The following is a 24,306-nucleotide window of genomic DNA, read 5'->3' as shown; positions in this document are numbered from 1 at the left end:
AGAGCATCGCCCCCTGGTGGGCAGAGCATCGCCCCCGGTGGGCGTGCCGGGTGGATCCCGGTCGGGCGCATGCGGGAGTCTGTCTGACTGTCTCTCCCCGTTTCCAGCTTCAGGAAAAAAAAAAAAGAGTGGTCAATTACCATGACTGGGCCCAGAAAATGTTAGCAAGAAACAAGATAAATAAGCTGTGATATAGGTAAATTCCTGCACACAGAGTTTAAGCCAAATATTTGCTTCAAATTCAGAGGAAAGGAGTCAAGTTTGGAAGGGTCTGAGGTGAGAAATTCTACACCCAGAGACCCCACAGGGCCCCAGCAGGAACCACGGCTGAAGCAGGCAGGCCAGTGGGAGCTCTGGGGCTCGGAAGAGTGTATGGCCTCCAGTTCCTGATCTTATTTTTAATATCAGAAAACTACAGTAAAGCTTACAAAGAAACAGATACTCTCTTACTAACTTGCACACAAATGCAGGTAAGACCAGCTTCATATTCACATAACAGCAACTAGGACCTTACCCTCTCATTTCACTTTTTAAAACAAAATCCTGTGCATTACTGCACCGTCCCTCACTTTTACAATGGAAGGAACTGAGCCTGAGAAACGAAAGTAATATCCCAGAACCACATAAGTGCTCGGTGGTGAAGCAGGGACGCTGTGCACAGGACCCCAAACGACTGCCGGCATCTGGGTTCACAGAAGCTGAACACGACTGAAGAAACGGCTGCTCTTGCTCCGATTGCCAGAGTCACTTGGGAGGGAAGCTTCTGGTTAACAAATACAGCATGGTGCCAGCTAGTTCCTTAAAAAGCAACCACATTCACCTGACTTTTCTCAGCCATCTCTGCCTGATTTCTACACTGAAAATATATATATATATATATTTTTTTTTTTAAAGCAGCACTAAAACCCTCTTGCTTAAACATTTCTATAGAAAGTGAGAATTAATTAGCACCATGATTGTAAGATGCTTCAAATTCTTCAGATCTTAAAAAAGCCTCCCCAAATCTACAATGAATGCTATTCCCTCACACAGCACCTTGAACTTGTGTTAGCGAGAGAAAGAGAGAGAGAGAGAGAGTGGGTATACCAGTGTAAACGCGTCACTTACCCACCTCCATGTGAAAGACCTGCGAATAGCAGATACCTAATATAAGAAGCCTGCCCTGTAGTACTTTATAATATGTAATATTATAAAGAACAGTATCTATAGACTCTCTGCTCTTACACTCCCATTTCAGCCTACTCCAGAAATTTAAAATCATTATTAATTTACTCTCCAACAACCTTTTCTGCTATCTGTTTAATGTCTCGTTTCCGCCATAAGCTCCTGCCTTATTTATTAGGGATCTCAGCACTTGGTACTCTGGCTTTTAAAGATGAATAACAAACATCTGTTGAATGAATAGCAACCATGATAAAAGTTCTGTTGTCCTATTATGTTCTATAGTGAGGCATTCCACTCATATACTATGACATTTGGAGACATAAAGCAGCACACTGATATGAGTGAGCACGTGAAAAAAAGTTCTCTTCAGCTTTAACGAGTTCTATAATAAGTAACAGGCCAATCTGTTATTAGCATCTATCTTCAACGTAGTATACAAAATAATGTATAACATAGTATACAAAATAATGTTAGATCAAATTATACCTTTCCTTACATATTCCAATTTCTACCTTTACATTTACTCACCATTCTGTTCTACATAATTAAGTGTTGGGGGAAAAATCTTCTAGAACTTTCCCCATTAAGTAGAAACCCCAAATAGTCCCATATTAGATAATTAGGTCCATGTCGTACCAGCATTCATATCTTTAAACTTCTGCTTTAACTCAGCAGGAGTAAGACGATACTGATCAAGACCATCATTCCAGTAAATTCGGTCCAAGACTTGAAGATCTCCTCCAATTAGCCAATCTCCTTGTTCCATGACCATCTAATGGGAAGAAAAAGAAGATAATTGTTTTCAACAGAAACCAAGAGAAAATAAGGAAGAACATTTCCCTCCTACAAGCTAACTACAGATGTAAACCTCTACTTTCATCTCATGCTCAATGGTAAATCTGTTTAGTTTACAACTGAACTGGGATTGGAAATACTATAGAACTAGAATATATTTTATCATTTCTCAAAGGACTTGTGAAACAACTATTACATTTACTAGCAAAAGGCAAACAAAACCAAGAGAATAATTACGACTTTTTAAGTAACAAAAACATTCTTTTCATTGTTGTTGTATGTTAATTAACAGAGAAATTTGTAACCCTGGGTTGCCCCCTATTTTGTGCTCTCCAATCCTAAACTTTTGAGGAATTAAATTAATAGAGTTGAACACAAAGTCACACCTTCCAATCTCACCACCTCAAATTTCTTACAGTTTCTTTCATCCTTGTTCCCTGCATCTGGGAAGAGGACATGATTTTCTAGGGTAGGGGTCCCCAAACTACGGCCCGCGGGCCACATGCGGCCCCCTGAGGCCATTTATCCGGCCCTCGCAGCACTTCTGGAAGGGGCATCTCTTTCATTGGTGGTCAGTGAGAGGAGCATAGTTCCCATTGAAATACTGGTCAGTTTGTTGATTGAAATTTACTTGTTCTTTATTTTAAATATTGTATTTGTTCCCGTTTTGTTTTTTACTTTAAAATAAGATATGTGCAGTGTGCATAGGGATTCGTTCATAGTTTTTTTTATAGTCCGGCCCTCCAACGGTCTGAGGGACAGTGAACTGGCCCCCTGTGTAAAAAGTTTGGGGACCCCTGTTCTAGGACATGTCTGCTCTCAGTAGCTCAAGCTCACCTTGCTTCCACGACTGCTTTGGCTCGTGTGCTAACAATGTACCTAATCACTGCAGTCACCTCCTTCCTGGTCTTCCACTAGATGGTCTATCCCCATCCATCAAACCACTCATTCAATAAATATTTACTGAGTAACTGGTAGTATGTGCCAGAGCCTACACCAGGCATGGGAAATGCAGCCGAAAACGAGGGAGAAAGAACTTCCTCTAACGGAGCTTCCATAACCATGACGGAGACAGGAGACACCAGAGAAACACCAGCTGGAACCGAACGTTACAGAGAAAATAAACAGGGCCATAGAATCTTGAACCTAGCATCCAGGCATACAGGAGCATTTAGGCAAATGGAGGCAGTGAAGGCCTCTCTGAGGATGGTGACATTTAACCTGAGATGATGAAAAGCAACCAGTCATGGAGGGAAAGTATTTTAGGCAGAGGGGCAGCAAGACAAAGTCCTGGAGCAGCAACAGGCTTTGTCTTTGAAGAACAGGAAGAAGACTAATGTAGCTAGAAAGTCAGAAAAGGTAAAAGCAAGCACAGGAACAGAGGCAGAGTAAGAGAGATTGGGAGTAAGAAGACCATGGCTGGCCTGACCAGGCAGTGGCACAGTGGATGGAGCATCGGACTGGGACGCAGAAGACTCAGGTTCAAAACCCTGAGGTCACGAGAGTGGGCTTATCTGGTTTGAGCAAGATTCATCAGCTTGAGCCCAAGGTCGCTGGCTTGAGCAAGGGGTCACTCCATCTGCTGTAGCCCCCAGGCCAAGGCACATATGAGAAAGCAGTCAATGAACAACTAAGGTGCCACAATGAAGAACTGACACTTCTCATTTCTCTCCCTTCCTGCCTGTCTGTCCTTCTGTGCCTTTCTCTGTCTCTGTCACCAAAAAAAAAAAAAAAAAAAAAGACTACAGCTGGATCACGTAAAGCCAGCCAAGCACTTGGGTTTATTCTAATTCCAATAAGCAGTTTACTGGAGAGTTTTAAAGAGTAGAGTGATATTCCTCAGGTCTGTATTTTTAGAAGACTCAGTTTGATTGCTCTGAGGAGAATGGAGAGAAGGGGGTATAAGAAGAAGCATGATTCCAGCCAGGAGACAATCAACAGCCTAGCACGGAAACTGGATAACCTGGATGGTACTGGTGGGAGCAGAGGTGGAGCGTGGACCTCCAGCACAAGATGTCCAGGCTAAGGTCCCCAAAGCACTACTTGGTGATCCTCTCATGCTTCCAACCTGCCTGTGATGACCTCTTCGTTCCTAGAAAGACGCAGTATAGTAAAACAGAACACGAAGACCACGGACAGACTTGAAACCTGACTCCTAACTGGTGTCTCTGCAGCTCTGGGCAAGGGGAACCCACTCTAAGATTCTCCAGGACAAAGAAAAACAGCATCTCTACCTCTAAGCTTCACTGTAAGGACCAAAAAAAAATAGAAGTAGGGTTGAAACATATAAATAACATACATAAAAATTGTTATTATGACCAAATGTCTTAAATTTGAGGGTACAACAGTAAGCCCTCCATCTTTCCAAGGTCCTCAGTCCCACTCGACAACCAGCTATTTCTCAAAGGCGCTGACTGCTCCTCAGGGCTATTTCTCAAAGGCGCTGACTGCTCCTCCTGTGCCCTGAGCCTGGAGGCCCAGTTCCCCAGCTCCCGCCTGTCCAGATTCTTCCTGCTCCTCAAGGTTGCAGACTGGGTACCAACAGCACTAACAAGTCTGAGAGATCACTCTTCAAAACAATGGTACAAAACACAAACAGCATGCACATTTATTGAGTGATTAAAAAATAAAGGTCTCTTCCACCGAATTCACGTGAAAAGTACCCTCTAGTGACACATGTTGTGGACCATAAATGGCAAAAAGCCATTGTAGATTCGAGGCTTAGTAAAAGGCTAAAGCTCTCCCCCCACCACCTCCATATTGGCTATGATGCTGAGTATTTGCACCCACTTCACTTGCTTGCTTAAGTTGCTGGTAGCAATTTACATGCCCTTCCTCTCACCCTTTGTTTGTTCAAATGTTGGTTAATTTCACTTATGCATGGTAGGGAGATTCCTGTTTATGCTTTGGGAGAGTTCCTGTTTTAGCCTCTGATGTGTAACTTTGTATCAAGGACTTCCTTGATTTGCATATGGCTATATAATAAAGCAACTGGGGCTATGGGGCACTCGGATTTTAGGATATTACCATCCGCATTGAAGAGTCCTCCCGATCCTATCCTTTCTTCTTAATGAATCTGTTTTCTTAATTCTGCATCGTTCTCACTCAAAACCCAGAATTAGGAGTCACGCTGGTCCGCGGCAGACACAGGCTACACAATATGTGAAGCTCCACATATACCAATCATTGCCGTCTTTTATGATTATGGGAGATGGCTTTGATGCCCACAGCAACTTGGGTTAAAATCAGACCCTCATCCAACCTATTAACTGCTTTGGTCTGGTTGAAACATCCCCTCTAAGTCCCACTTTCTCCCTGTGTACAATGGACACGCCATCCATCCTTCAGGTTTACTATGGGGCTCCAAGAATTGACATGAGCGTGTTTTGGAAACTATGTTACTTGTTACTAATAACTAGAATTTTTGTGTTGAAGGAGTACCTGACACCATCACTAGTTCAATCTCTTTATTTTCTAAGAAAATGCATCTCCTGGTTTAAAAAGGTTATCACTTCTTTGTCCTCCACGAGACAATAAAATGAGATTTAGCAGATTGCCATGATCTAAGCCAGGGGTCCCCAAACTTTTTACACAGGGGGCAAGTTCACTGTCCCTCAGACTGTTGAAGAGCCGGACTATAAAAATAACTATGAACAAATCCCCATGCACACTGCACGTATCTTATTTTAAAGTAAAAAAACAAAACGGGAACAAATACAATATTTAAAATAAAGAACAAGTAAATTTCAATCAACAAACTGACCAGTATTTCAATGGGAACTATGGGCCTGCTTTTGGCTAATGAGATGGTCAATGTCCGGCTCCATATTTGTCACTGCTAGCCATAACAAGTGATATGACATGCTTCCAGAGCCCTGATGCATGCATCCCGCATCACCGGAAGTAGTACTATACGTGAGCGACACTGTGCTTTGCATCCGCATCCTGTGCTCCTCTCTCACTGACCACCAATGAAAGAGGTGCCCCTTCCGGCAGTGTGGCGGGGGCAGATAAATGGCCTCAGGGGGCCACATGCGGCCCGCAGACCATAGTTTGGGGACCCCTGATCTAAACAGAAATTTTCTAGGCCTGACCTGTGGTGGCACAGCAGATAAAGCGTCACCCTGGAACACTGAGATCGCCAGTTCAAAACGCGGGGATTGCCTGGTCAAGGCACATATAGGAAGCAACTACTATCAGTTGATGCTTCCTGATTCTTTCTCTCTCTCTCTCTCTCTCTTCTCTCTAAAAAGTCAATAAATAAAAAATCTAAACAGAAATTTTATAAATAACCTACTATACAATTTCTTTTAATGCCCAAAATGTACTCTAAAACACTTAACAACTGACAGAGATTTAACTTCAATGGTAACATTTCACAAATAACATACAAAATACGTGAGGCACTTTGGGGAGACTAATTATATCTCACCGCTTTCATACTGGAAACACAATGTTCCATTAAAAACCCAGACTAGCCTGACCAGACGGTGGCGCAGTGGATAGAGCATCGGACTGGGATGTGGAGGACCCAGGTTCAAGACCCCGAGGTTGCCAGTTTGAGTGGGGGTTCATCTCGTTTGAGCAAGGCTCACCAGCTTGAGCCCAAGGTTGCTGGCTCGAGTAGGGGTCACTTAGTCTTCTGTAGCCCCCCTGGTCAAGGCACATATGAGAAATCAATCAATGAACAACTAAGGAACCGCAACAAAGAATTGATGTTTCTCATCTCTCTCCCTTCCTGTCTGTCTGTCCCTATCTGACCCTCTCTCTGACTCTGTCTCTGCCACGCAAAAATGAAAACAAAAAAAACAAAAAAAACCCAGACTAGATAAACCCATCCTGCCGTGGGCTCCCACAGCACCCTGACCTCACGTCCTACCAACAAGAACATGACTGACGTCTCCTACACCATCAAAGGTCAGAGCTTCAAGTGTATGAAGACTGCTTGCCGTGTCCGTCAGCCCTGTAGTCCTAGCACCAGCACCTCGCTCAGTGCCTACTGCACAGCAGATGCTTAAATAGTTGAACAAATATTCATCTGGCCAAATGATAAAACCATAATCTCATCACACTAATCTATGACACAGTCTTGATTCAGCAAAATATTAACAGTTCCAATGTAGTAGCCGATATGCAGGTAATGTTCACATTTTTGGCGCAAACATTTGTAAATCAAGGTAACATGCAGGAATGTCTGTACAAGACCTTGATGTAGGGGTGGTTCTTGCATGCCGTTCCCCACTGTCGGGCACAACGCTCCTCCTTCCTGTGCTCAAAAAACTCCGGATTGCGCAGAATAGCCACACGGCGGCCCTCATACATCAGAGCAAAAGCTGTACAGCCATCCAGCCTTTCTTTATCTTCGTGAGAAGCCGACAGAACTATAGGCACCGACAAGTTAATGACACCCCCTGCAGAGCACAAAAAAGCACACAGCTTGGATTACTCAACAGGTCTTCATGTCCACCTTCCAGTCAGTGAACACCGACAGTGCCCCGCTGGTGCCTGGCCCGGAAAACCAGGAGACAGGACAAGCAACAGAGGTTAAAAAAAGAAAGAAAGAAATAGCAAAAATTGAGAACATCAACAATGTGTGTAGCAATATTCAAAAATACTCCTGAAACTGTCTTTTGGGGAAAAAAATATGGTATGTAATCACAGAAGTAAAAAACAAACAAAACTGTTTAATACGGAAAAAGTCAACTGGTTAAGTCTAACATCACCTAAAATACAGTGAACATCTCTAATTTAAGAATAAGATAAAGAACTATCGCTCAGGGCCTCTTCAAGGAAAAACTTAAATCCTTGTTGATAACTAACCTTTTGAGTGGCAAGATGGTTAAATATACTTGAGTATATTGGAGCATTCTTGAGACAGGAAGACAAAAACACCCAGAAGGCTTTTCTGTTTTTTGGTTTTTAATCAGAATTGAACCGATGTCACTATCATTGGCCAAGAAACAAAAGCTGTAAGGAAATCAGTTTTCCACGAAACCAATATATGTTCCACTGAGGCTAAAGGTACATTCTCAGTTCCCAACCTTTCAAGCTCTAACAGTTGTTTTCTTCTACTCATTGTGTGCAGATTACAGAAGTAAAATGCACTCTCAAATTCTTCTATAAACCTTATTTACATACCAAATAGAAACCATACTTTTTTGGGGAATCATGGCATGACTTCTTTGATAGCTGCTTGGCTGTTTTAAAATTACCACCACTAAGTAAAATTCAAAATACAAAATTAGTAAGTAGATCTGCACCAAACCCAAGACTAAATCATTAGTCTGGACACAATCCACAAAGACTTTACCATTAGTCCAAAAGAAGAAAATCAAAAAGCAATATTTAATCCTTATGTTCTTGTGGATAAAATTTTCCGAGAAGATTAGAAATGACATTTTCTAATATTCATTTCACTTCCCCAGTTAAAAAAAAAAAAATCATAATACAGAGGATATGGTAGCAATTTAGTAGGGTTCTGTGACATTTAACAGTATTTTCTTTAAGGTAACAAATTAATCTTACCAACAGTATGCAAAGGTTAAAGATAGCTGGATTGTAATTACTATATAATGAACATCAGTTTCTTTGGCATTTTTGTTTTTTTTTAGTGTTTTAAAAGAATAGGCAGCATCCTTTTAACCACTTATTTCAGGATTCCTTCAACTTGGAACCCCTGGCACCTCATTAGACTGCTTGGCTTAAGTAAGCACAGGCTTCAGTATAGCAAACCTAAGTATGTGCACTTTTCAGGGAGATGAACATGATCAGGTGGACATGTCACAAGGAAACTATTTGCTTTTGAATTCATTTTCACCCCTAAACTTCAGGTTCTCCTCCTCCTCCTGCAATAAATCATAGCCAGGAAAACAAAAAACAAAAAATGAAAAGAGATCTCACTATCCACTTAAATGTCCAGTACTGATATAATTTAAGTCTTATCATAGTACCTTCTTTAAATGGTACCACAATCCCTGCAGCTGTGCGATCTCTCTTCCACACACAATGTGCTAGTGATGTAAAAGGTCTTACCATCCAGAAGACAATCAAAATGAAGACACTGCAAGTACTCCCTCTCTCTCATGAAGCCGTTCAGGGGGGTGGCCCAACCTTCGGCCAAAACCTGCACCCACTGCATATCCACCTGTCAATGAGAAAGGAACACTGTCTATCTCATACACTTAAAATCAAAAGCACTAATGGCCTTTAGGAAATTAATTTAGAAAGTGACGGAAACAAGTATCTCAAGAATGCTTACAGATTATACAAGTCTAATAAATAAGGGCAGTAGAAAAATACACATTGCTCCTAGTAAGTCCAGATAGCACTAGGCTTGCAAGCATTCCCAGTAAGGACAGCATCTCCTAAACCAGAGGTTTTCAAACAGTAATATGTATAAGAAAGTACTAGAAGCTTGTTAAAATGAAGACTGCGCACCCCCCTCCATTTCTGATTCAGTCATTTTGCTGTAGAGCCCAAGAATTTGTATTTTTAACAAGTCCCCAGAAAATGCTAACAATGATGTTTGAAAACAATACTTTGACAACCACTGTCCTAAACGAAAACTTCAGATAAAAATACCAAAAATAGCCCCTCCCCAATGACAGAGTACCCTGCATTTTGCAAAGACTGTATCTGAACTTTAAGATTTATAGTATATCCCATTTGAATGTTAAAGAAATGATCAACATTTGTTCATGTAAGCTGAATATGCTAATTTTTAGCTGGGTATGATCCATACCTAACAGGGCATTCTCAAATGAGAAAAGATGAAGCATCCGGCCAAGTATTATGTAGTAAAATGTTGCTTACTATTTATATCCAAAGTAGGCTGGCCAATGTGTTCCACTGAAAAATCAAACTCTTCTTCAATTCACAAGAAAAATTATAGATATATTCACACACCTAGTTGTTTTCATCTTATTAGTTATTTCCTACACCTTTGATCATGGCCACTATTTCTCTATATTAGATTCCAATTCTAGATGGTATCTATTATGGACTAAATACTGGTGTCCCCCTGAAAATCACAGGACAAAGTCCTAACTCCCAATGTGAGTGTATTTGGAGATGGAGCCCATGAGGAAGTGATAACACTGGGGAACAATTTTTTTTTTTCATCTTCTGTTGCAAGAGGTTTTAGAACTATTTCTATATATTTATGCATCGTTGATTCCAAATCTGAAATCCGTTTTTTGGTGCATGCTCTAGTTTTTATGCAATTTTAATTTCTTTTTGTTACAGTTAATGGCATGCATTGGTTTTTCAATTGGAGTTAAAGGGTAACGACTCTTGGATTGAATATAACCACAAGGCAATTAATGGTTTACAAACATCACTTTTACATAATTGTAGTTGTTTTTAAATGTAAAAAATTACTATCTGATAAAAACACCCTATTTTGTTTTAAGATTGAATCATAGCTTCTTCGAGTAGGCGTCAATGTATTAATAAGAATAATCCTGGCCCTGGCCGGTTGGCTCAGCGGTAGAGCGTCGGCCTAGCGTGCGGAGGACCCGGGTTCGATTCCCGGCCAGGGCACACAGGAGAAGCGCCCATTTGCTTCTCCACCCCTCCGCCGCGCCTTCCTCTCTGTCTCTCTCTTCCCCTCCCGCAGCCAAGGCTCCATTGGAGCAAAGATGGCCCGGGCGCTGGGGATGGCTCTGTGGCCTCTGCCTCAGGTGCTAGAGTGGCTCTGGTCGCAACATGGCGACGCCCAGGATGGGCAGAGCATCGCCCCCTGGTGGGCATGCCGGGTGGATCCCGGTCAGGCGCATGCGGGAGTCTGTCTGACTGTCTCTCCCTGTTTCCAGCTTCAGAAAAATGAAAAAGAAAAAAAAAAAAAAGAATAATCCTGACACCTTCTGTTATATATGTGGCTGTTATACACTTCAATGTCAAAGATGCAATATTTCATTATTTGTGACACGTGCATATATTGCCTATTTTCAGCGGCTCCAACTGGTTAGTCAACTCATCTGCGAGAAGATTATAACGACATAAAAATTGTCCTCAACTTTCTGAAGTATGAGGAGCATAACTGGATCATTTGTGTGGATCTTAAAATGGTAAATTTCCTGCTAGGACAACAGAGAGGTTTCACGAAGTATCCTTGCTTTCTGTGTTTGTGGGACAGCCGAACTCAGGAGAAACACTGGACACAGAAGAAGTGGCTGAAACATGAAGTTCTGGACGTAGGGATGCAAAATATTGTGAATGAATCTGTAGTTAATCGAGATAGGATTATTTTTCCCCCACTTCACATCAAACTTGGCTTAATGAAGCAGTTTGTTCAGGCTTTTTTTTTTTTTTTTGGCAGAGACAGAGAGAGAAACAGATAGGGACAGACAGACAGGAAGGGAGAGAGATGAAAAACATCAATTCTTTGTTGCGGTTCCTTAGTTGTTCATTGATTGATTTCTCATATGTGCCTTGACCACCGGGGCTACAGCAGACCGAGTGACCCCCTGCTCGAGCCAGCGACCTTCGGCTCAAGCTGGTGAGCCTTGCTCAAACCAGATGAGCCTGCATTCAAGCTGCTGACCTCGGGGTCTCGAACCTGGGTCTTTCCGCATTCCAGTTCGACGCTCTATCCACTGCGCCACCGCCTGGTCAGGCTCTTCAGGCTTTGAATAGAGAAAGTGAATGTTATCAACATATTATTTCTGCTTTTCCTGCCTTGTCTTTTGAGAAGATAAAAGCAGGTTTATTTGATGGACCTCAAATTTGAACCCTCATACATGATGAAGAATTTGCCAGGAAGATGAATAAGGAGGAGAAAGCAGCATGGCAGTTCTTTACAAAGAACTTCCTTGGCAACAAAAAAGCAGAAAACTATCAACTTCTGGTTCAAAGGATGCTGTTGGCTTTCTGTGACATTTGATGTAAGATGAACATTAAGATTCACTTCCTGAACAGTCACCTTGATAAGTTTCCTGAAAATCTTGGAGCTGTTAGTGATGAGCAGACTACTGCTGGAGCATCAAATGAGATTGTCCTCAATAAGTACACAAACGCAAGAGCTACAAACGCAAATTTTTGCCTGAATAGAATTTAAAGAAGTTTTGCACAAATTTTATGATTAAAATAAGTGTTTTAATATGTTCTATTTTAAAATTGTAGACAAATTCTGATGCAATCATATCTTTTAGTGTATTAGTGCATTTACTGCATTATATAAATTATTATATTTTTCACTAAGATGATGCCCAAGAAGACATTCTACTTCATTATGTTAAAATAAATGTTGAAAATTTTACAATAACATGAAAACCTAAAATCTTGAATTGCAAAACAACTGTAGCTTACAGAGAAAAACTAATGTCAGATTTGAGATCAGCCCACTTGAATTAGGTAAAAACAAGTGTTTTTGTGGATGCAACAAAAATTTTGTTCCCCAGTGTAATGGTTAAATGAGATCATAAAGGTGTCTTAATCCAACAGGTCTCTGCCCTAGAAGAAGAGCAAGAGACACTGGACCCCCCTCTCCTACCCTGTGAGGATATGATGAGAAGGAAGATGTCCTCAAGCCAGGAAGAGTCTCACCAGGGACCAAATCAGCCAGCACCTAGATCTTGGACTTTCCAACCTTCAGACTGTGATAAACTAAATTTCTGCTGTTTAAGCCGTACAGTAGGATATTTATTATGGCAACCTAAGCTAATACATTATCTGACTTAGCATGAAGCTTTTAATTAATTATTTTTCATACTTCTGTGCAAAGAATCAAATACTGTATTGAAAAAAAGTTCACAGTTAGAAAAGGCCTGACGAGCCTGGATTCATATTCATTCATTGTCATTCTTCTTCTGCGTGTGTATGTGTGCAAGCGTTCATTCCACGCAAAGTCACCAGTGAAGAAACCCGTTGTTCCTTCGCAGCACTCAGCCTCCTGAGCGGCTCCCCGACTCCCAATGTCTGTCCTCCCAGCATGCCTTGGCTTCTGGTCAGAGACCCAATCATGGACAGCAGATAGGATCATCTACTCCTATCAGAGATTTGGAAAACTACCTGAAAATTCTTTCTCCAAGCCCAGAAGTTTTGGGGTTTTTTCCTCTTTCTCTTACTTTCAGATTCGGCACTTTGCTGGATGTTACGGATTTTTACTATACTGAAGAAAGACTGGGCAGTTCTGCTCCCAGTCCAGGCTCTTCTGCTTTAATCTCTGTTTAGAATACACCTAATGATAGGATTTGAAATCCTCTAAGATTTCAAACTGGTGAATTATCATCTCTGTTGTCATCATATTCACATCATATCTACAGAGAGTTTTTCTTATTGGGAAAATAGCTGACGATATCATTACAGCTAATATAAACAATTATTCTTAACAATATAAGGGAGAGTGAGGACTTTGGTAGGAGATTAGAAAAAATGTTTCTTAAAAAGTTCATTTTTAAAATTAATTTTCAATTAATTATTACAGGTTAATATTTCTTAATCTTTTAGAACTCAAGTCTTTTGGTAAGCCTAAAAATCTTACACAATCTTTGCACTGTAATATATAAAAATAAGCCTGATCTGTGGTGTCGCATTGGATAAAGCGTCGACCTGGAATACTGAGGTCACCAGTTCGAAACCCCAGGCTTGCCTGGTCAACACACATATGGGAGTTGATGCTTCCAGCTCCTCCCCCTGTTCTCTCTAAATTTTTCTCTCTCTCTCTAAATTTCTCTCTCTATCTCTTTCTCTCTAATAAAAATGAATAAAATCTAAAAACAATTAAAAATAAGATATATATAAAAATAAGTATTATGGCTAAAAAGAAAAAAATCAAAGCCCAGTATGGGAATATGGTTTTTACACATTTCCTGCCCTGGAAATTGTGATAAATACAACAACCAGCCATGCCCTCAAACACAACTATAAAAACACAAATTTTACAGACTACTAACAGTACATAAGGCTAAATTACTTGGTATAAAAACAACAAAGCACTTACTTTACTAATTTTCAATGCTGGTAATGTTTCTGCATCTGTTTTTGCCAAATGAAGTTTATTTTCTGGCACATACAGTTCTTTTACTTCATAAGAGGCATCTACAGGTACAATATCCTATACCAAAAAAAAAAGTACAATTAAATATCTGATTTAACAATTCAGAGTTCTACAAAGAATATCTTAATAAAGAAAATTAAAATTTCAAAATAAGACTTTATAAAGTAAGTATAAAAAAGGGCTTTGAATGCTGTCCCTCCCCATTCAACTTTCCAAATGCCTGTTGGTCTATTCTGAAGCAGATAAAATCCCCCATGATAGAAGTCATCATGCCCCATTATCTAGTGAGAAAGCAATTCCTAGAATGTACCACATATGTCAAAATCAAGCAACTACAGAGAAAGTGTGACCTCAAAGATGCAATGAAAAAAAATAATTTGGGACACTGGTTGGTTGGCTCAGTGGTAGAGCATTTGCTTGGCATGTGAATGTCCCAGGTTCGATTCCCAGTCAAGGCACACAGGAGAAGCAACCATCGCTTCTCCACCCCTCCCTCTGTCCCTTCTCTCCCTATCTCTTCTCCTCCTGCAGCCATGGCTCAGCCAGTTTGAGTGCATCGGCCCTGGGTGCTGAGAATGGCTCTGTTAAGTTTCAGCCTGAGATGCTAAAAATTAGCTCAGTTGCGAACATGGCTCCAGATGGTGGTTGCTGGGTGGAACCAGGCCAGGGCACATGAGGGAGTCTGTCTCTCTATCTATCCTTCTCTCACGTGGAAAAGAAGAAAAACAAATAATTTGCAAACAACAAAAGAAAATACTCTAAACATAATGATTGTTTAACACGTCATGAAACCATGTCACTAAAGCCATCTTTTCAGGATGCAGCACAGTACTCCAGAGTATGCCTGCCTTGCTCCCAGCACTGCTGGTTTGAGAAACAGCACTTTTGATCCCATATGAAATGTCGTCTGGAAATTTTATGTAAACTCCAAACATTCATTTGTATAACACTGGGACAGTCCTTATCCTTATTAATCCTACAAGAATATATTTGTAATTACAACATAACCACTCACACACTGCTTATCAGGTTATCATTACAAGGCTTGTTCACATTTGTCATACTCCTAGGAATAATGACTAAATGTATTTACTTAAAAATATTTAAGCCAAGGTCCTGGCTAGGTGGCTCAGTAAACAAAGCTCAACCCGGCATACCAGAGGTTGTGGGTTTGACCCCCCAAATCAGGGCACGTGAGAAAAGCAATCAATGAGCACAAAACTAAATGGAACTAAGTGAAACGAGTTGATACCTCTCTCTCTCTCTCTCTCTCCCTCTCTCTCAAATCAACGGAAAAAAATTTTTAAGCAAAATTTATCAAGTAACTTCGATAAGCATGTAAAACTGTCACTGATTAAAAGCTTTTCATACATGTATCTCATCCAAGCAATACCTGATTATTCAAAATAAAGTAATTCTCAAGAAAATGAGAAAACAAGCCATTGACTAGGAGCAAGTATTTGCAAAATGTTACTCAAAGTATAAAACTAACTCTTAAAACTTAACAAGAAAACCCATTAAAAAATGAGCCAAAGATCAGAATAGATACCTCACCAAAGAAGATATACTGATAACAAGTAAGCATATGAAATAATCCTCTACATCAGGGATTATTGGTTGAGAGAGCCATGAACGCCACATATTTTAAAATGTAATTCCATGAGAGCCATACAACGACCCCTTGTACATTACACATTATCCAATAAAAATTTGGTGCTGTCCTGGAGGACAGCTGTGATTGGCTCCAGCCACCCGCAATCATGAACATGAGCAGTAGGAAATGAATGGATTGTAATACATGAGAATGTTTTATATTTTTAACATTTTTTTTATTAAAGATTTGTCTGCGAGCCAGATGCAGCCATCAAAAGAGCCACATTTGGCTTGTGAGCCATAGGCTCCCAACCCCTGCTCTACATCATATGTCATCAGGAAATTGCAATTTAAAACAACAATGAGGTACCCTACAGACCTATTAGAATGGCCAAAATCCAAAACACTGATGAGAATATAGAGCAACAGAAAATCTCACTCATTGCTGGTGGGAATGCAAAATAGCTCAGACACTTTGGAAGACAGTTTGGTCATTCCTACAAAACTAAACATACTCTTACCATACAATATAGCAATCATGTTCCCCGGTATTTATCAAAGTTAAGTTCAGAACCTACGTCTACATAAAAGAGCTGCACACAGATGTTGACAGCAGCCTTATTCAAAATTGTCAAAACCTGAAACAACCAAACAGTCCTTCAGCAGATGAATAAATAAGCTCTGGTGCATCCAGACAATGATATTATTCAGCACGAAGAAGAAATGAGCTAGGACATGTTGGAATGAAAGGCATGGCGGAAACTTAAAAATGCATATTATTAAGCAAAAGATACCAATGTGAAAAGGCTACATACTGTACATTTCTAACTATGTGACATTCTGGAAAGGGCAAAACTATGGAGACAGTAAAAATGGACAGTGGCCGCCAGGGCTGGGGCGGGTGAAGGGAGAAACACCCAGGCAGGGCACCGCGGATTCCTAGGGCAGTGAAACTAATCCGCACGGCACTACACTGGTGGATAATACACTGTCAAAACCCACAGAACGCACAACCCTAACGTGAACTATAAACTATGGGTGACAATGATGTGCTGACGACATTAATCACCTGCAACAAATGCACCACTCGGAAAGGGGTGCCGCCCCGTGGGAGGAGCGCGAAGGGGAGCACGGCGGAGGCACAGGCGGATTCACTCCCGTACTGCCTACTCAGTTTCGCTGTGAACCTAAAACTGCTCTATACAGTCCACTTAAAAATAAATAACAAAAAAAGTTACTCAAAATAAATGTTAATTGAAGAACCAGGTTTTTAAAGACACTCCCTACTATGTATTTTTCTTGAGGACTGAGTCTGGGAAGAAACTTCAACTTACATTTAGACTTACATTAATATCTTCAGTAAAAGAAAAAACAGAGTCAGATATGCATACCAAAACTAGATGATCTCAAGAAAGGTCTGGGTGCCAAGGCCCAAGCAGTCCCTGTGGGTTAGGAGAATCTAGAAACAACCATTGCACATTTCCCCAACACTCTGTTCCCTCAAAGACAGAACAAAAGAGAGAGAGTTCAGCACCGGCTACATCATGTGCCCAAATCAGGCTTCCCTAGCAGGTAAATTCAAGGTCTCTGATGTTTCTCATCATAAACCCAAGAATAAAGAAGAAGAAACATGAAGGAAAAGAAACAGAAAATAATAAAAGTAAAAGAAATCAGGACACTGCTTGCCGCCACATCAAGCCCAGCCAGCTGGAGTGCCCCTGGAGTGCAGACACCAAGTCACTTTCTGGAGGCCCCTGACTCGAGCGTCCGCCCCACCTCCCGCAAAGGCCAGTGGAAAAGCACGTGTTTGAAGCACAAGCACTGCACAGCACAGGACAGGGCACTTGGTAAACCTTCCAGACGTCTTTTGCAATTAAGTGTCTGGCAGGCGCCCAGAGCTGAAAGTATTTATTGTCTTCACTGATGGTAAAGACTCCGTCAGGGCACTTTAAAGAACAATGGCAAAGGAAGAAAGACTGCTTCCACCAGCCACCTCTGTCTTCTCTTTGTATGTATAAATACTGCACAACTTTGTATGAATGAGAGATTGTTTCCAATGAACCTATGCTAGAGGACATCTTAAATTTTGCTGAGAGGGTCTAAGAAGTAATAAGTAAACACATTTATACATAATACTTGATTTCACTCTACTCCTGAAAAGAAAATCAGAAATAGAAAAGCTTCTTCATATCTAACAAGAAAAATAGATTAATTTAACACAGTCCATTCTGGAATTATTTTAATATATGTATCTTCATGCATTTAATACATTTTTAAAGTATAAAATAGCAGCAAAGAGAATTTGGAAATGAGAAAAACAAACCACCCTGTATATGGTTATCATTACCATTTTTGTATATTCCCTTCCAACTGTTTTTTGCCCATAGGCACATCACAGGGCAATCAGTACAAAGCCTATTACTTCATCAACAAGAAAATAAGAATTCAGGATCAAATTTCCTGGAAGAATAATGTAACATGCACTAAGTGCACTGCACACACCCTATATATTCAATTAGCTTCTTGGATCTGTACAACTGTCAGAGATATCTTGAGACATACACATTTTCCCAGCTGTAAAATAAAGAATCAAAATCCTCCAGACTAAGAACAAATGCTAAAACTTAGTTATGTTACACAAAAACTCTGACATTCATTAAGACTTTTGTGAGGAAGGATATGACAAAACAGACTTAAACTTAAATATTTACATTAATCACAAAACATTAGGGACACACCACCTTCAAAACCTTTTAAAAAGAAATACAAGAAAGCAACAGGGCTCTACAGAAAGGTTATTTCTGCGGTTTGTATTTGAGATCTGAGTTCAGATCCTAACAGTGCAACCTGAACAGGCTACCTAATGTTTCTGAACCTATCTCCTCGGTTGTTTATAAAATTTTTATTGATTTACTTATTTCAGGGCCATTGTGACAACTCAAAGACGAAAGTATCTGAACTGCAGGAGTAATATTTACTGGATGTGGTCTATGATACCAGAGTCATCCTAAGAGCTTCACATGAACTAATCTTCATGCAATTCTACCGATGAAGGAAGAAACTACTGCTCTCCTCCTTTTACAGATGAGGACGTTGAGGCTTAGGAGAAAGGAGACTAACTAACTTGTCCCCAAGTCCCTGTTATACTGTCTTCCACAAAATAAACACACAATAAATAGTAATGACAGTTTGCTTGCTACATGCCTGGAACAGTTCTAAGCACTCGACACATTAACTCAGAGTCATCAGTACAATCCTAAGGCAGACAGGTACTATTATTGTTTCCCGTTTCACAGAAGAGAGAACTGAAGCCACAGAAGGTAGGTTATTTTCTGAAGTGTACAGTTAACTAGTAAGTGTAGATTCCAATACTACCTTCCTCCAAAAACAAACAAAAACCTTTACTGTTTCCCTCATGAAAACTAAGTCCTAAAACATTGGATCACACAAGTTGTTTTTAGTTTATTTTCATGACTTTATTAAACATGTATAATTCCCAGGGTTTCTGGTTCAGCATGTGGTATTTCTGTGTCTATAAAGGTCATAACAAAAAGTAACGATACTCAACATTTCAATCACTCCTACATATATCCCTGTGAACGATTTTCAACCAGCTTTTTCAAATCCCATCTCTGTAAATAAAATGAAAATGAAAACCTCCATTTCCACCACTCTAGATCCTTTAGAAATTTGAAACCAGAACCCAGTCTAGGAACAAATGACATAAAGATTCCAGGAAAGAGAAGAATTTCACTCTCAACTTCAAGGACACAACTCTGAGTAAAGCTTTCTTTGCCGTCTGAGAACCCTGTGTCACTGGAAGGAGGGAAGACCAGTTTTAGGTTGTGCTGGGACTACTCTCCACCTCCCCAACATTCACCACTGATAACTGTCAACAAACTTGGAGGGTCAGGGCTGGATGCAACAGGGCATGTTTAGCTAGTTTCTTAAACCAGCATCACGAGATTCGCTCCACAAATGGTACTGCTGAAGAGCAGCAGAGAGTGCTCACGGCGACGCCCCACAGGGCTGGGTCTGTGCTCCCCACCTCCACCCCGGAGACCCCCTCTCCAGAAGGCCACGATGCGGGAGGCTACACTCAGGTATGTGCGGCCATTCCCTCTGAAGAGATGTCCAAAGTAGGAACTGAGAACTAACAAACATTTCTACACATTACATCTAAAGTTTCCTTCCAACCATACCCACAGTTAAAACACAAATGTATAAATAATTTGTGAGCAAATCTAAGTTTCCAAGAGAATTACTTTGAACCTGAAAGGGTAACATCTATACCATCAGCCTAACCAAGTTATTTTTTAATGTTTTGTACACTAATAAAACCACAGCATTTTTAGTAATGACCTGCTTTACATGTATGAACATAGATGCTATAATCAGTTTTGAAGAAAGAAAAAATTTTCCATGAGTCAAAATATTTTCATTACAAGCATTTCACACAATTCTTCCCTTTTCAAAATTCACATCCAACAATACTTTTAAATGATTTTTAGCCTCACAACTGAGATACAAAATTCTTCTGATGACTAGCCAATGTCAAAATAAACGTTCAAATGGCTGCTATTGTTTCCCTTGTCTAAAAAGATTCATAAAGTGAATATTTTTGCAATTAACACAAACATAACAACATGAATCAAGATGAACATGTACCATTTGCTCCGAGGAAGCGAGTCTAAAGTAGATTCTAAGTGTAAAGAGAACAGAACTACCAGGAATACAAAAATATTTCTTAAATGTAGACACAGCCAGTTTCTAGCACATTCTAGTGACGACACATCTGTTTAGTTTCCAAAACCACGACTAAACTTTTAAAGAGGAACAAAACCACCTCAGAGTAGGACAAGGTACCCAGAAAACAGAATGTGACGTCTCTGCCACACAAGCTTTCCATTTATTTGGGATTCATCAGGATTTCCAGAGATACAGTCAGCTATTAGCAAACAATGTATTCTTCAAACTATACATATAAAACCCTTTATTTGCTTTAAACCAGAAACAGCTCATCAGCCAGGCCAGGAATCTGGGTTTACATACCTAACCCCTCATCTAAACTTCAGAGCGCCACAGTCACCTACCAGCTCAGGGTGAAGGGAATTCAGGGATCCCCCTGCCTAGGGCACCAGGACACAATTCACATGCTACCAGTGAGGTAGGTTTAAATGTTATGAGTGTTTAAATATTAATTTTAAAATGTAACATGAATACTCAAGACATTTTTTGCTTGGCTGACTAAATGCAATCTAAGATCTAACATATGCTGTATCCACCTTTGTTCAGAGACAATTGTTCATTTTTTATCTGGAAACTGGAAGGCAGAAAAATAATATTGACTATATTCACAACCTGGAAATACATAGGAACTCTTGCCTTCCCTTTTTAATCTTCCTAAAGAACTTTGAACATGTTAATAAACATAGTGAATCCATATTTTAAGATTTTCCTTTCTGTATTTTCTATACTTTTTTCTTGAGCTAAATCTGCTCAAAAGATCAGAACATAAAAATTCATTCATATTTTTGTGTAACTACTAAATTCCTACTATCTAAACTACATGCATCCAAAGCATAAGCACCAAAAAACACGCTAGCAATACCTTAAAATTGAGCTGCAAAGTCTGGTTTTTATGTGCAGTATAAAATCCATTTAGAGCACTAAACCACCATTTCATAAAAAGACACACATTTAAATAATTTATAGCACTAGTAAATCTAGAGTTCCTAGTAGATTTAAAAACAGTATTTAAAATATCACTTTAGATTAACTCCAGCAGCAAGAAGCCTACTTCCTCATGTTGTAACACACCAACTTAAAATGTAATACCAGCAGGCCATCTAGTGACCATTCAAGGATTAGGGGGAAATGTTTCATTCAAAACCCTCAATATTTTTCAGTGTCTTTTGTTTTCTTGAACAAATATATGTTACCTGAAGCACATTAAGAAATAAACATGCTCTGACAAATACTGAGAAATGCAGTCTTCATATGAACGACCACATTAACCTATCCGGTTACTTACATAGGCCAGAATGAAAGACAAAAAGACAATCCAGAGATGACGGGATATTAACCTAATGAAAACATCCACTACCCTAAAATATTCATCATACAACACACTAAAAATATTTTTCTTGGACATTGAAACCAATGCCATTTCTTAGTAAAGATGATTAATGAAACAATTCCTGATAGAACTCATTTCAGAAGAGTCGCTCCAAAGTAATACTAAAACCACATAGGAAAATTTGCTCTTATTACCACGGAGACAGCACTTTTCAAACACCTGCATTCTCCAGAAGCCCCCAAACATACTACTCTCCTTGCTATTATAAAAAAAAAAAACTGTAGTACAAAGGGAATATATATGATATTTGGTCTTTGTACCCATTTCCTAGCACCAAGTTCTTAAACCCCTGGAATCTACTGAATGGTAAGAGCCTTTAGTATGATGATGAAATGGCTCCAGGCCAGCAATCTTCAACCAGTGTGCCATAAGAATTTTTAAAACACGCAATACCTGACTGTGTAGTTAGACACACTGAACTCTTTTCCCTTAGATTGCCAAATTAAAAAATGACAACAGCCAATACAATAGCCATCTGGTATAAATGAATCAAAATTACACCTGTTTTTTTCTTTTCTTTTTTGTCAGATCAGGAAAAAATACATTATTTGGTCTGCCACAAAATTTTAGTCATTACTTTATGTGTGCCATTAGATGAAACAGGTTGAAAATCGCTGCATTAGACGATTGGAACTTTCAGCTCCACCCCGAAATGATTGTGGGTGGAGGACTGGAGATTGCATTTAATTACCAATGGCTAAAGATTTAATCGATCATTCATGCATGCTAAAACCTCCATAAAAGCCTGAAGGACAGGTGCAAAGGGCTGGTTGGGGAACACATCAAGGGCAGCATGCTCAGAGAGAGCACTGAAGCGCTGTGCCTCTCCCTGGCCCCTGCCCTTGCCCCGTGCATTTCTTCAATTCGGTTGTTTCTGAGTTGTACCCATTATAATAATCTGGTAATAGTAAGCAAAGGGCTTTCCAAACTTCCATGAGTGGAATTACTGAAGCCAGGAGTGGGCATCATAAGAACCCTCAAATCTGCAGTCAGGTGGGCAGAAAGGGAGGTAGCCTGGGCACCCTGTCTGCAGCTGGCACCTGAAGCTGAGGCAGTCTTGTGAGATAGCCCTTGACCCGTGGGGTCTGCGCGAACTTTGGACAGTGTCAGAATTGAAGTAAATTGTTGGGCACCCAATTTGTGTCAGAGAAACAGAGATCTGGTTGGTGTGAGAAAAACCCTCAAAGGATAACAAACTGGAGAGATAAAATTTCATTAACTTGACTGTTTTAGAAATAAAATTTTTGTTATATATGACATAAAACCCAAATAAACTCATTTATCAGTTAGATTTGGGTTTTAAGACCTAAGGAAATCATAATTCACCTGGCAAAATGTGCCTCAGCTTACAAATACTTTTCTTATTTCACACTACAGATCAAACATTCCACACTAACCAAGGACAGGTGTGGCAGTTTATTTATTCACACAATAAAAATTCTTTCCAGCCCAGATAGTGTTGTCTTTGATCTGCTCTGAGGTATTTTAAAAGTATTCTAAAAATATTAAATCAATGAAATGCCCATTCTCCTCAATTTCTTAATCCCAACTACACTTAGGGAACAAATGGCCGAAGAATGTAAAAGTGAGTTAAAGAAAAGATTCAGGCCCCAGCCGGTTGCCTCAGTGGTACAGCATTGGCCCAGCATATGGATGTCCTAGGTTCGATTCCTGGTCAGGGCACACAGGAGAATAGCCATCTGCTTCTCCACCCCTCCCCATCTTGCTCCCCTCTCCAAAGCCATGGCTTGATTAGAACAAGTTGGCTCTGGGTGCTGAGGATGGCTCCACGGCCTTTGCCTCAGGCGCTAAGAAGAGTTCAGTTGCTGAGCAATGGAGCAACTCCCCACATGAGCAGAGCATCGCCCCCTAGTGGGCTTGCCAGGTGGATCTCAGTAGAGCACATGCAGGAGTCTGTCCCATCCTCTCAAATAAGGGGAAAAAAGAAAGAAAATATTCATATTTCATAAATAAACTGGAAACTGAAAGCATCTAGATAATAGGAAAGGCAATGTAATGGAAAGACAAGGGTGGGCTGCTGAATCCAACAAACTAAGTTTAAATCCTACTGAACCTGGCTGAAACTACCCCGGGGCCAAACAACTTCACCTCCCAGAATCTGCTTCCTTATCAGTAAAATGAGAATAAACATAACTATTCCCAGACTTTTAAAACAAATGAAACACAATACTACTATTCAAGTACCTAACACAGGGCCTTATACATTGTAAGAATTCAACTAATGGGAGTTACTGTTGATGGTCCATCTCTGCTGATGATATCTGCTTCTAGCACACAAAATTATATTCTTACAACCACGGGTAATGTAGAAGCTCAGATCTTCACATCCACATTCAAAACAGAACTATAAAGCTATGATGATTTGGTTATTCTTCCTTGCTCTAAAACACTACTGCACTCTACCTCCCAATCTACAGTGTGTCCATAAAGTCATGGTGCACTTTTGACCAGTCACAGGAAAGCAACAAAAGACGACAGAAATGTGAAATCTGCACCAAATAAAAGAAAACCCTCCCAGTTTCTGTAGGATGATGTGGCAGCATGTGCGCATGCGCAGATGATGACGTAACACCGTGAATACAGCAGAGCAGCCCAC

General features: G+C 40.1%; 1 protein-coding gene across 2 annotated transcripts in view; it reads right to left on the bottom strand.

Moving 5' to 3' along the window:
• PAPSS1 (3'-phosphoadenosine 5'-phosphosulfate synthase 1) overlaps positions 1-24,306 on the bottom strand; it is a 125,161-nt gene that overhangs the window by 59,143 nt on the left and 41,712 nt on the right. For both annotated transcript variants that reach the window (XM_066280942.1, XM_066280941.1), the window contains 4 exons: positions 13,901-14,014; positions 8,992-9,103; positions 7,165-7,370; positions 1,801-1,936 (listed from right to left, as the gene is read on the bottom strand). In XM_066280942.1, coding sequence (XP_066137039.1) covers positions 1,801-1,936; positions 7,165-7,370; positions 8,992-9,103; positions 13,901-14,014 — 568 coding nt within the window. The remainder of the gene's footprint in view (positions 1-1,800; positions 1,937-7,164; positions 7,371-8,991; positions 9,104-13,900; positions 14,015-24,306) is intronic.

This window comes from Saccopteryx bilineata, chromosome 5 (assembly GCF_036850765.1).
Source record: "Saccopteryx bilineata isolate mSacBil1 chromosome 5, mSacBil1_pri_phased_curated, whole genome shotgun sequence".
Lineage (NCBI taxonomy): Eukaryota > Metazoa > Chordata > Mammalia > Chiroptera > Emballonuridae > Saccopteryx > Saccopteryx bilineata.
Note: the sequence above shows the minus strand (reverse complement) of the source record. Positions and strands in the feature narration are given on the sequence as shown.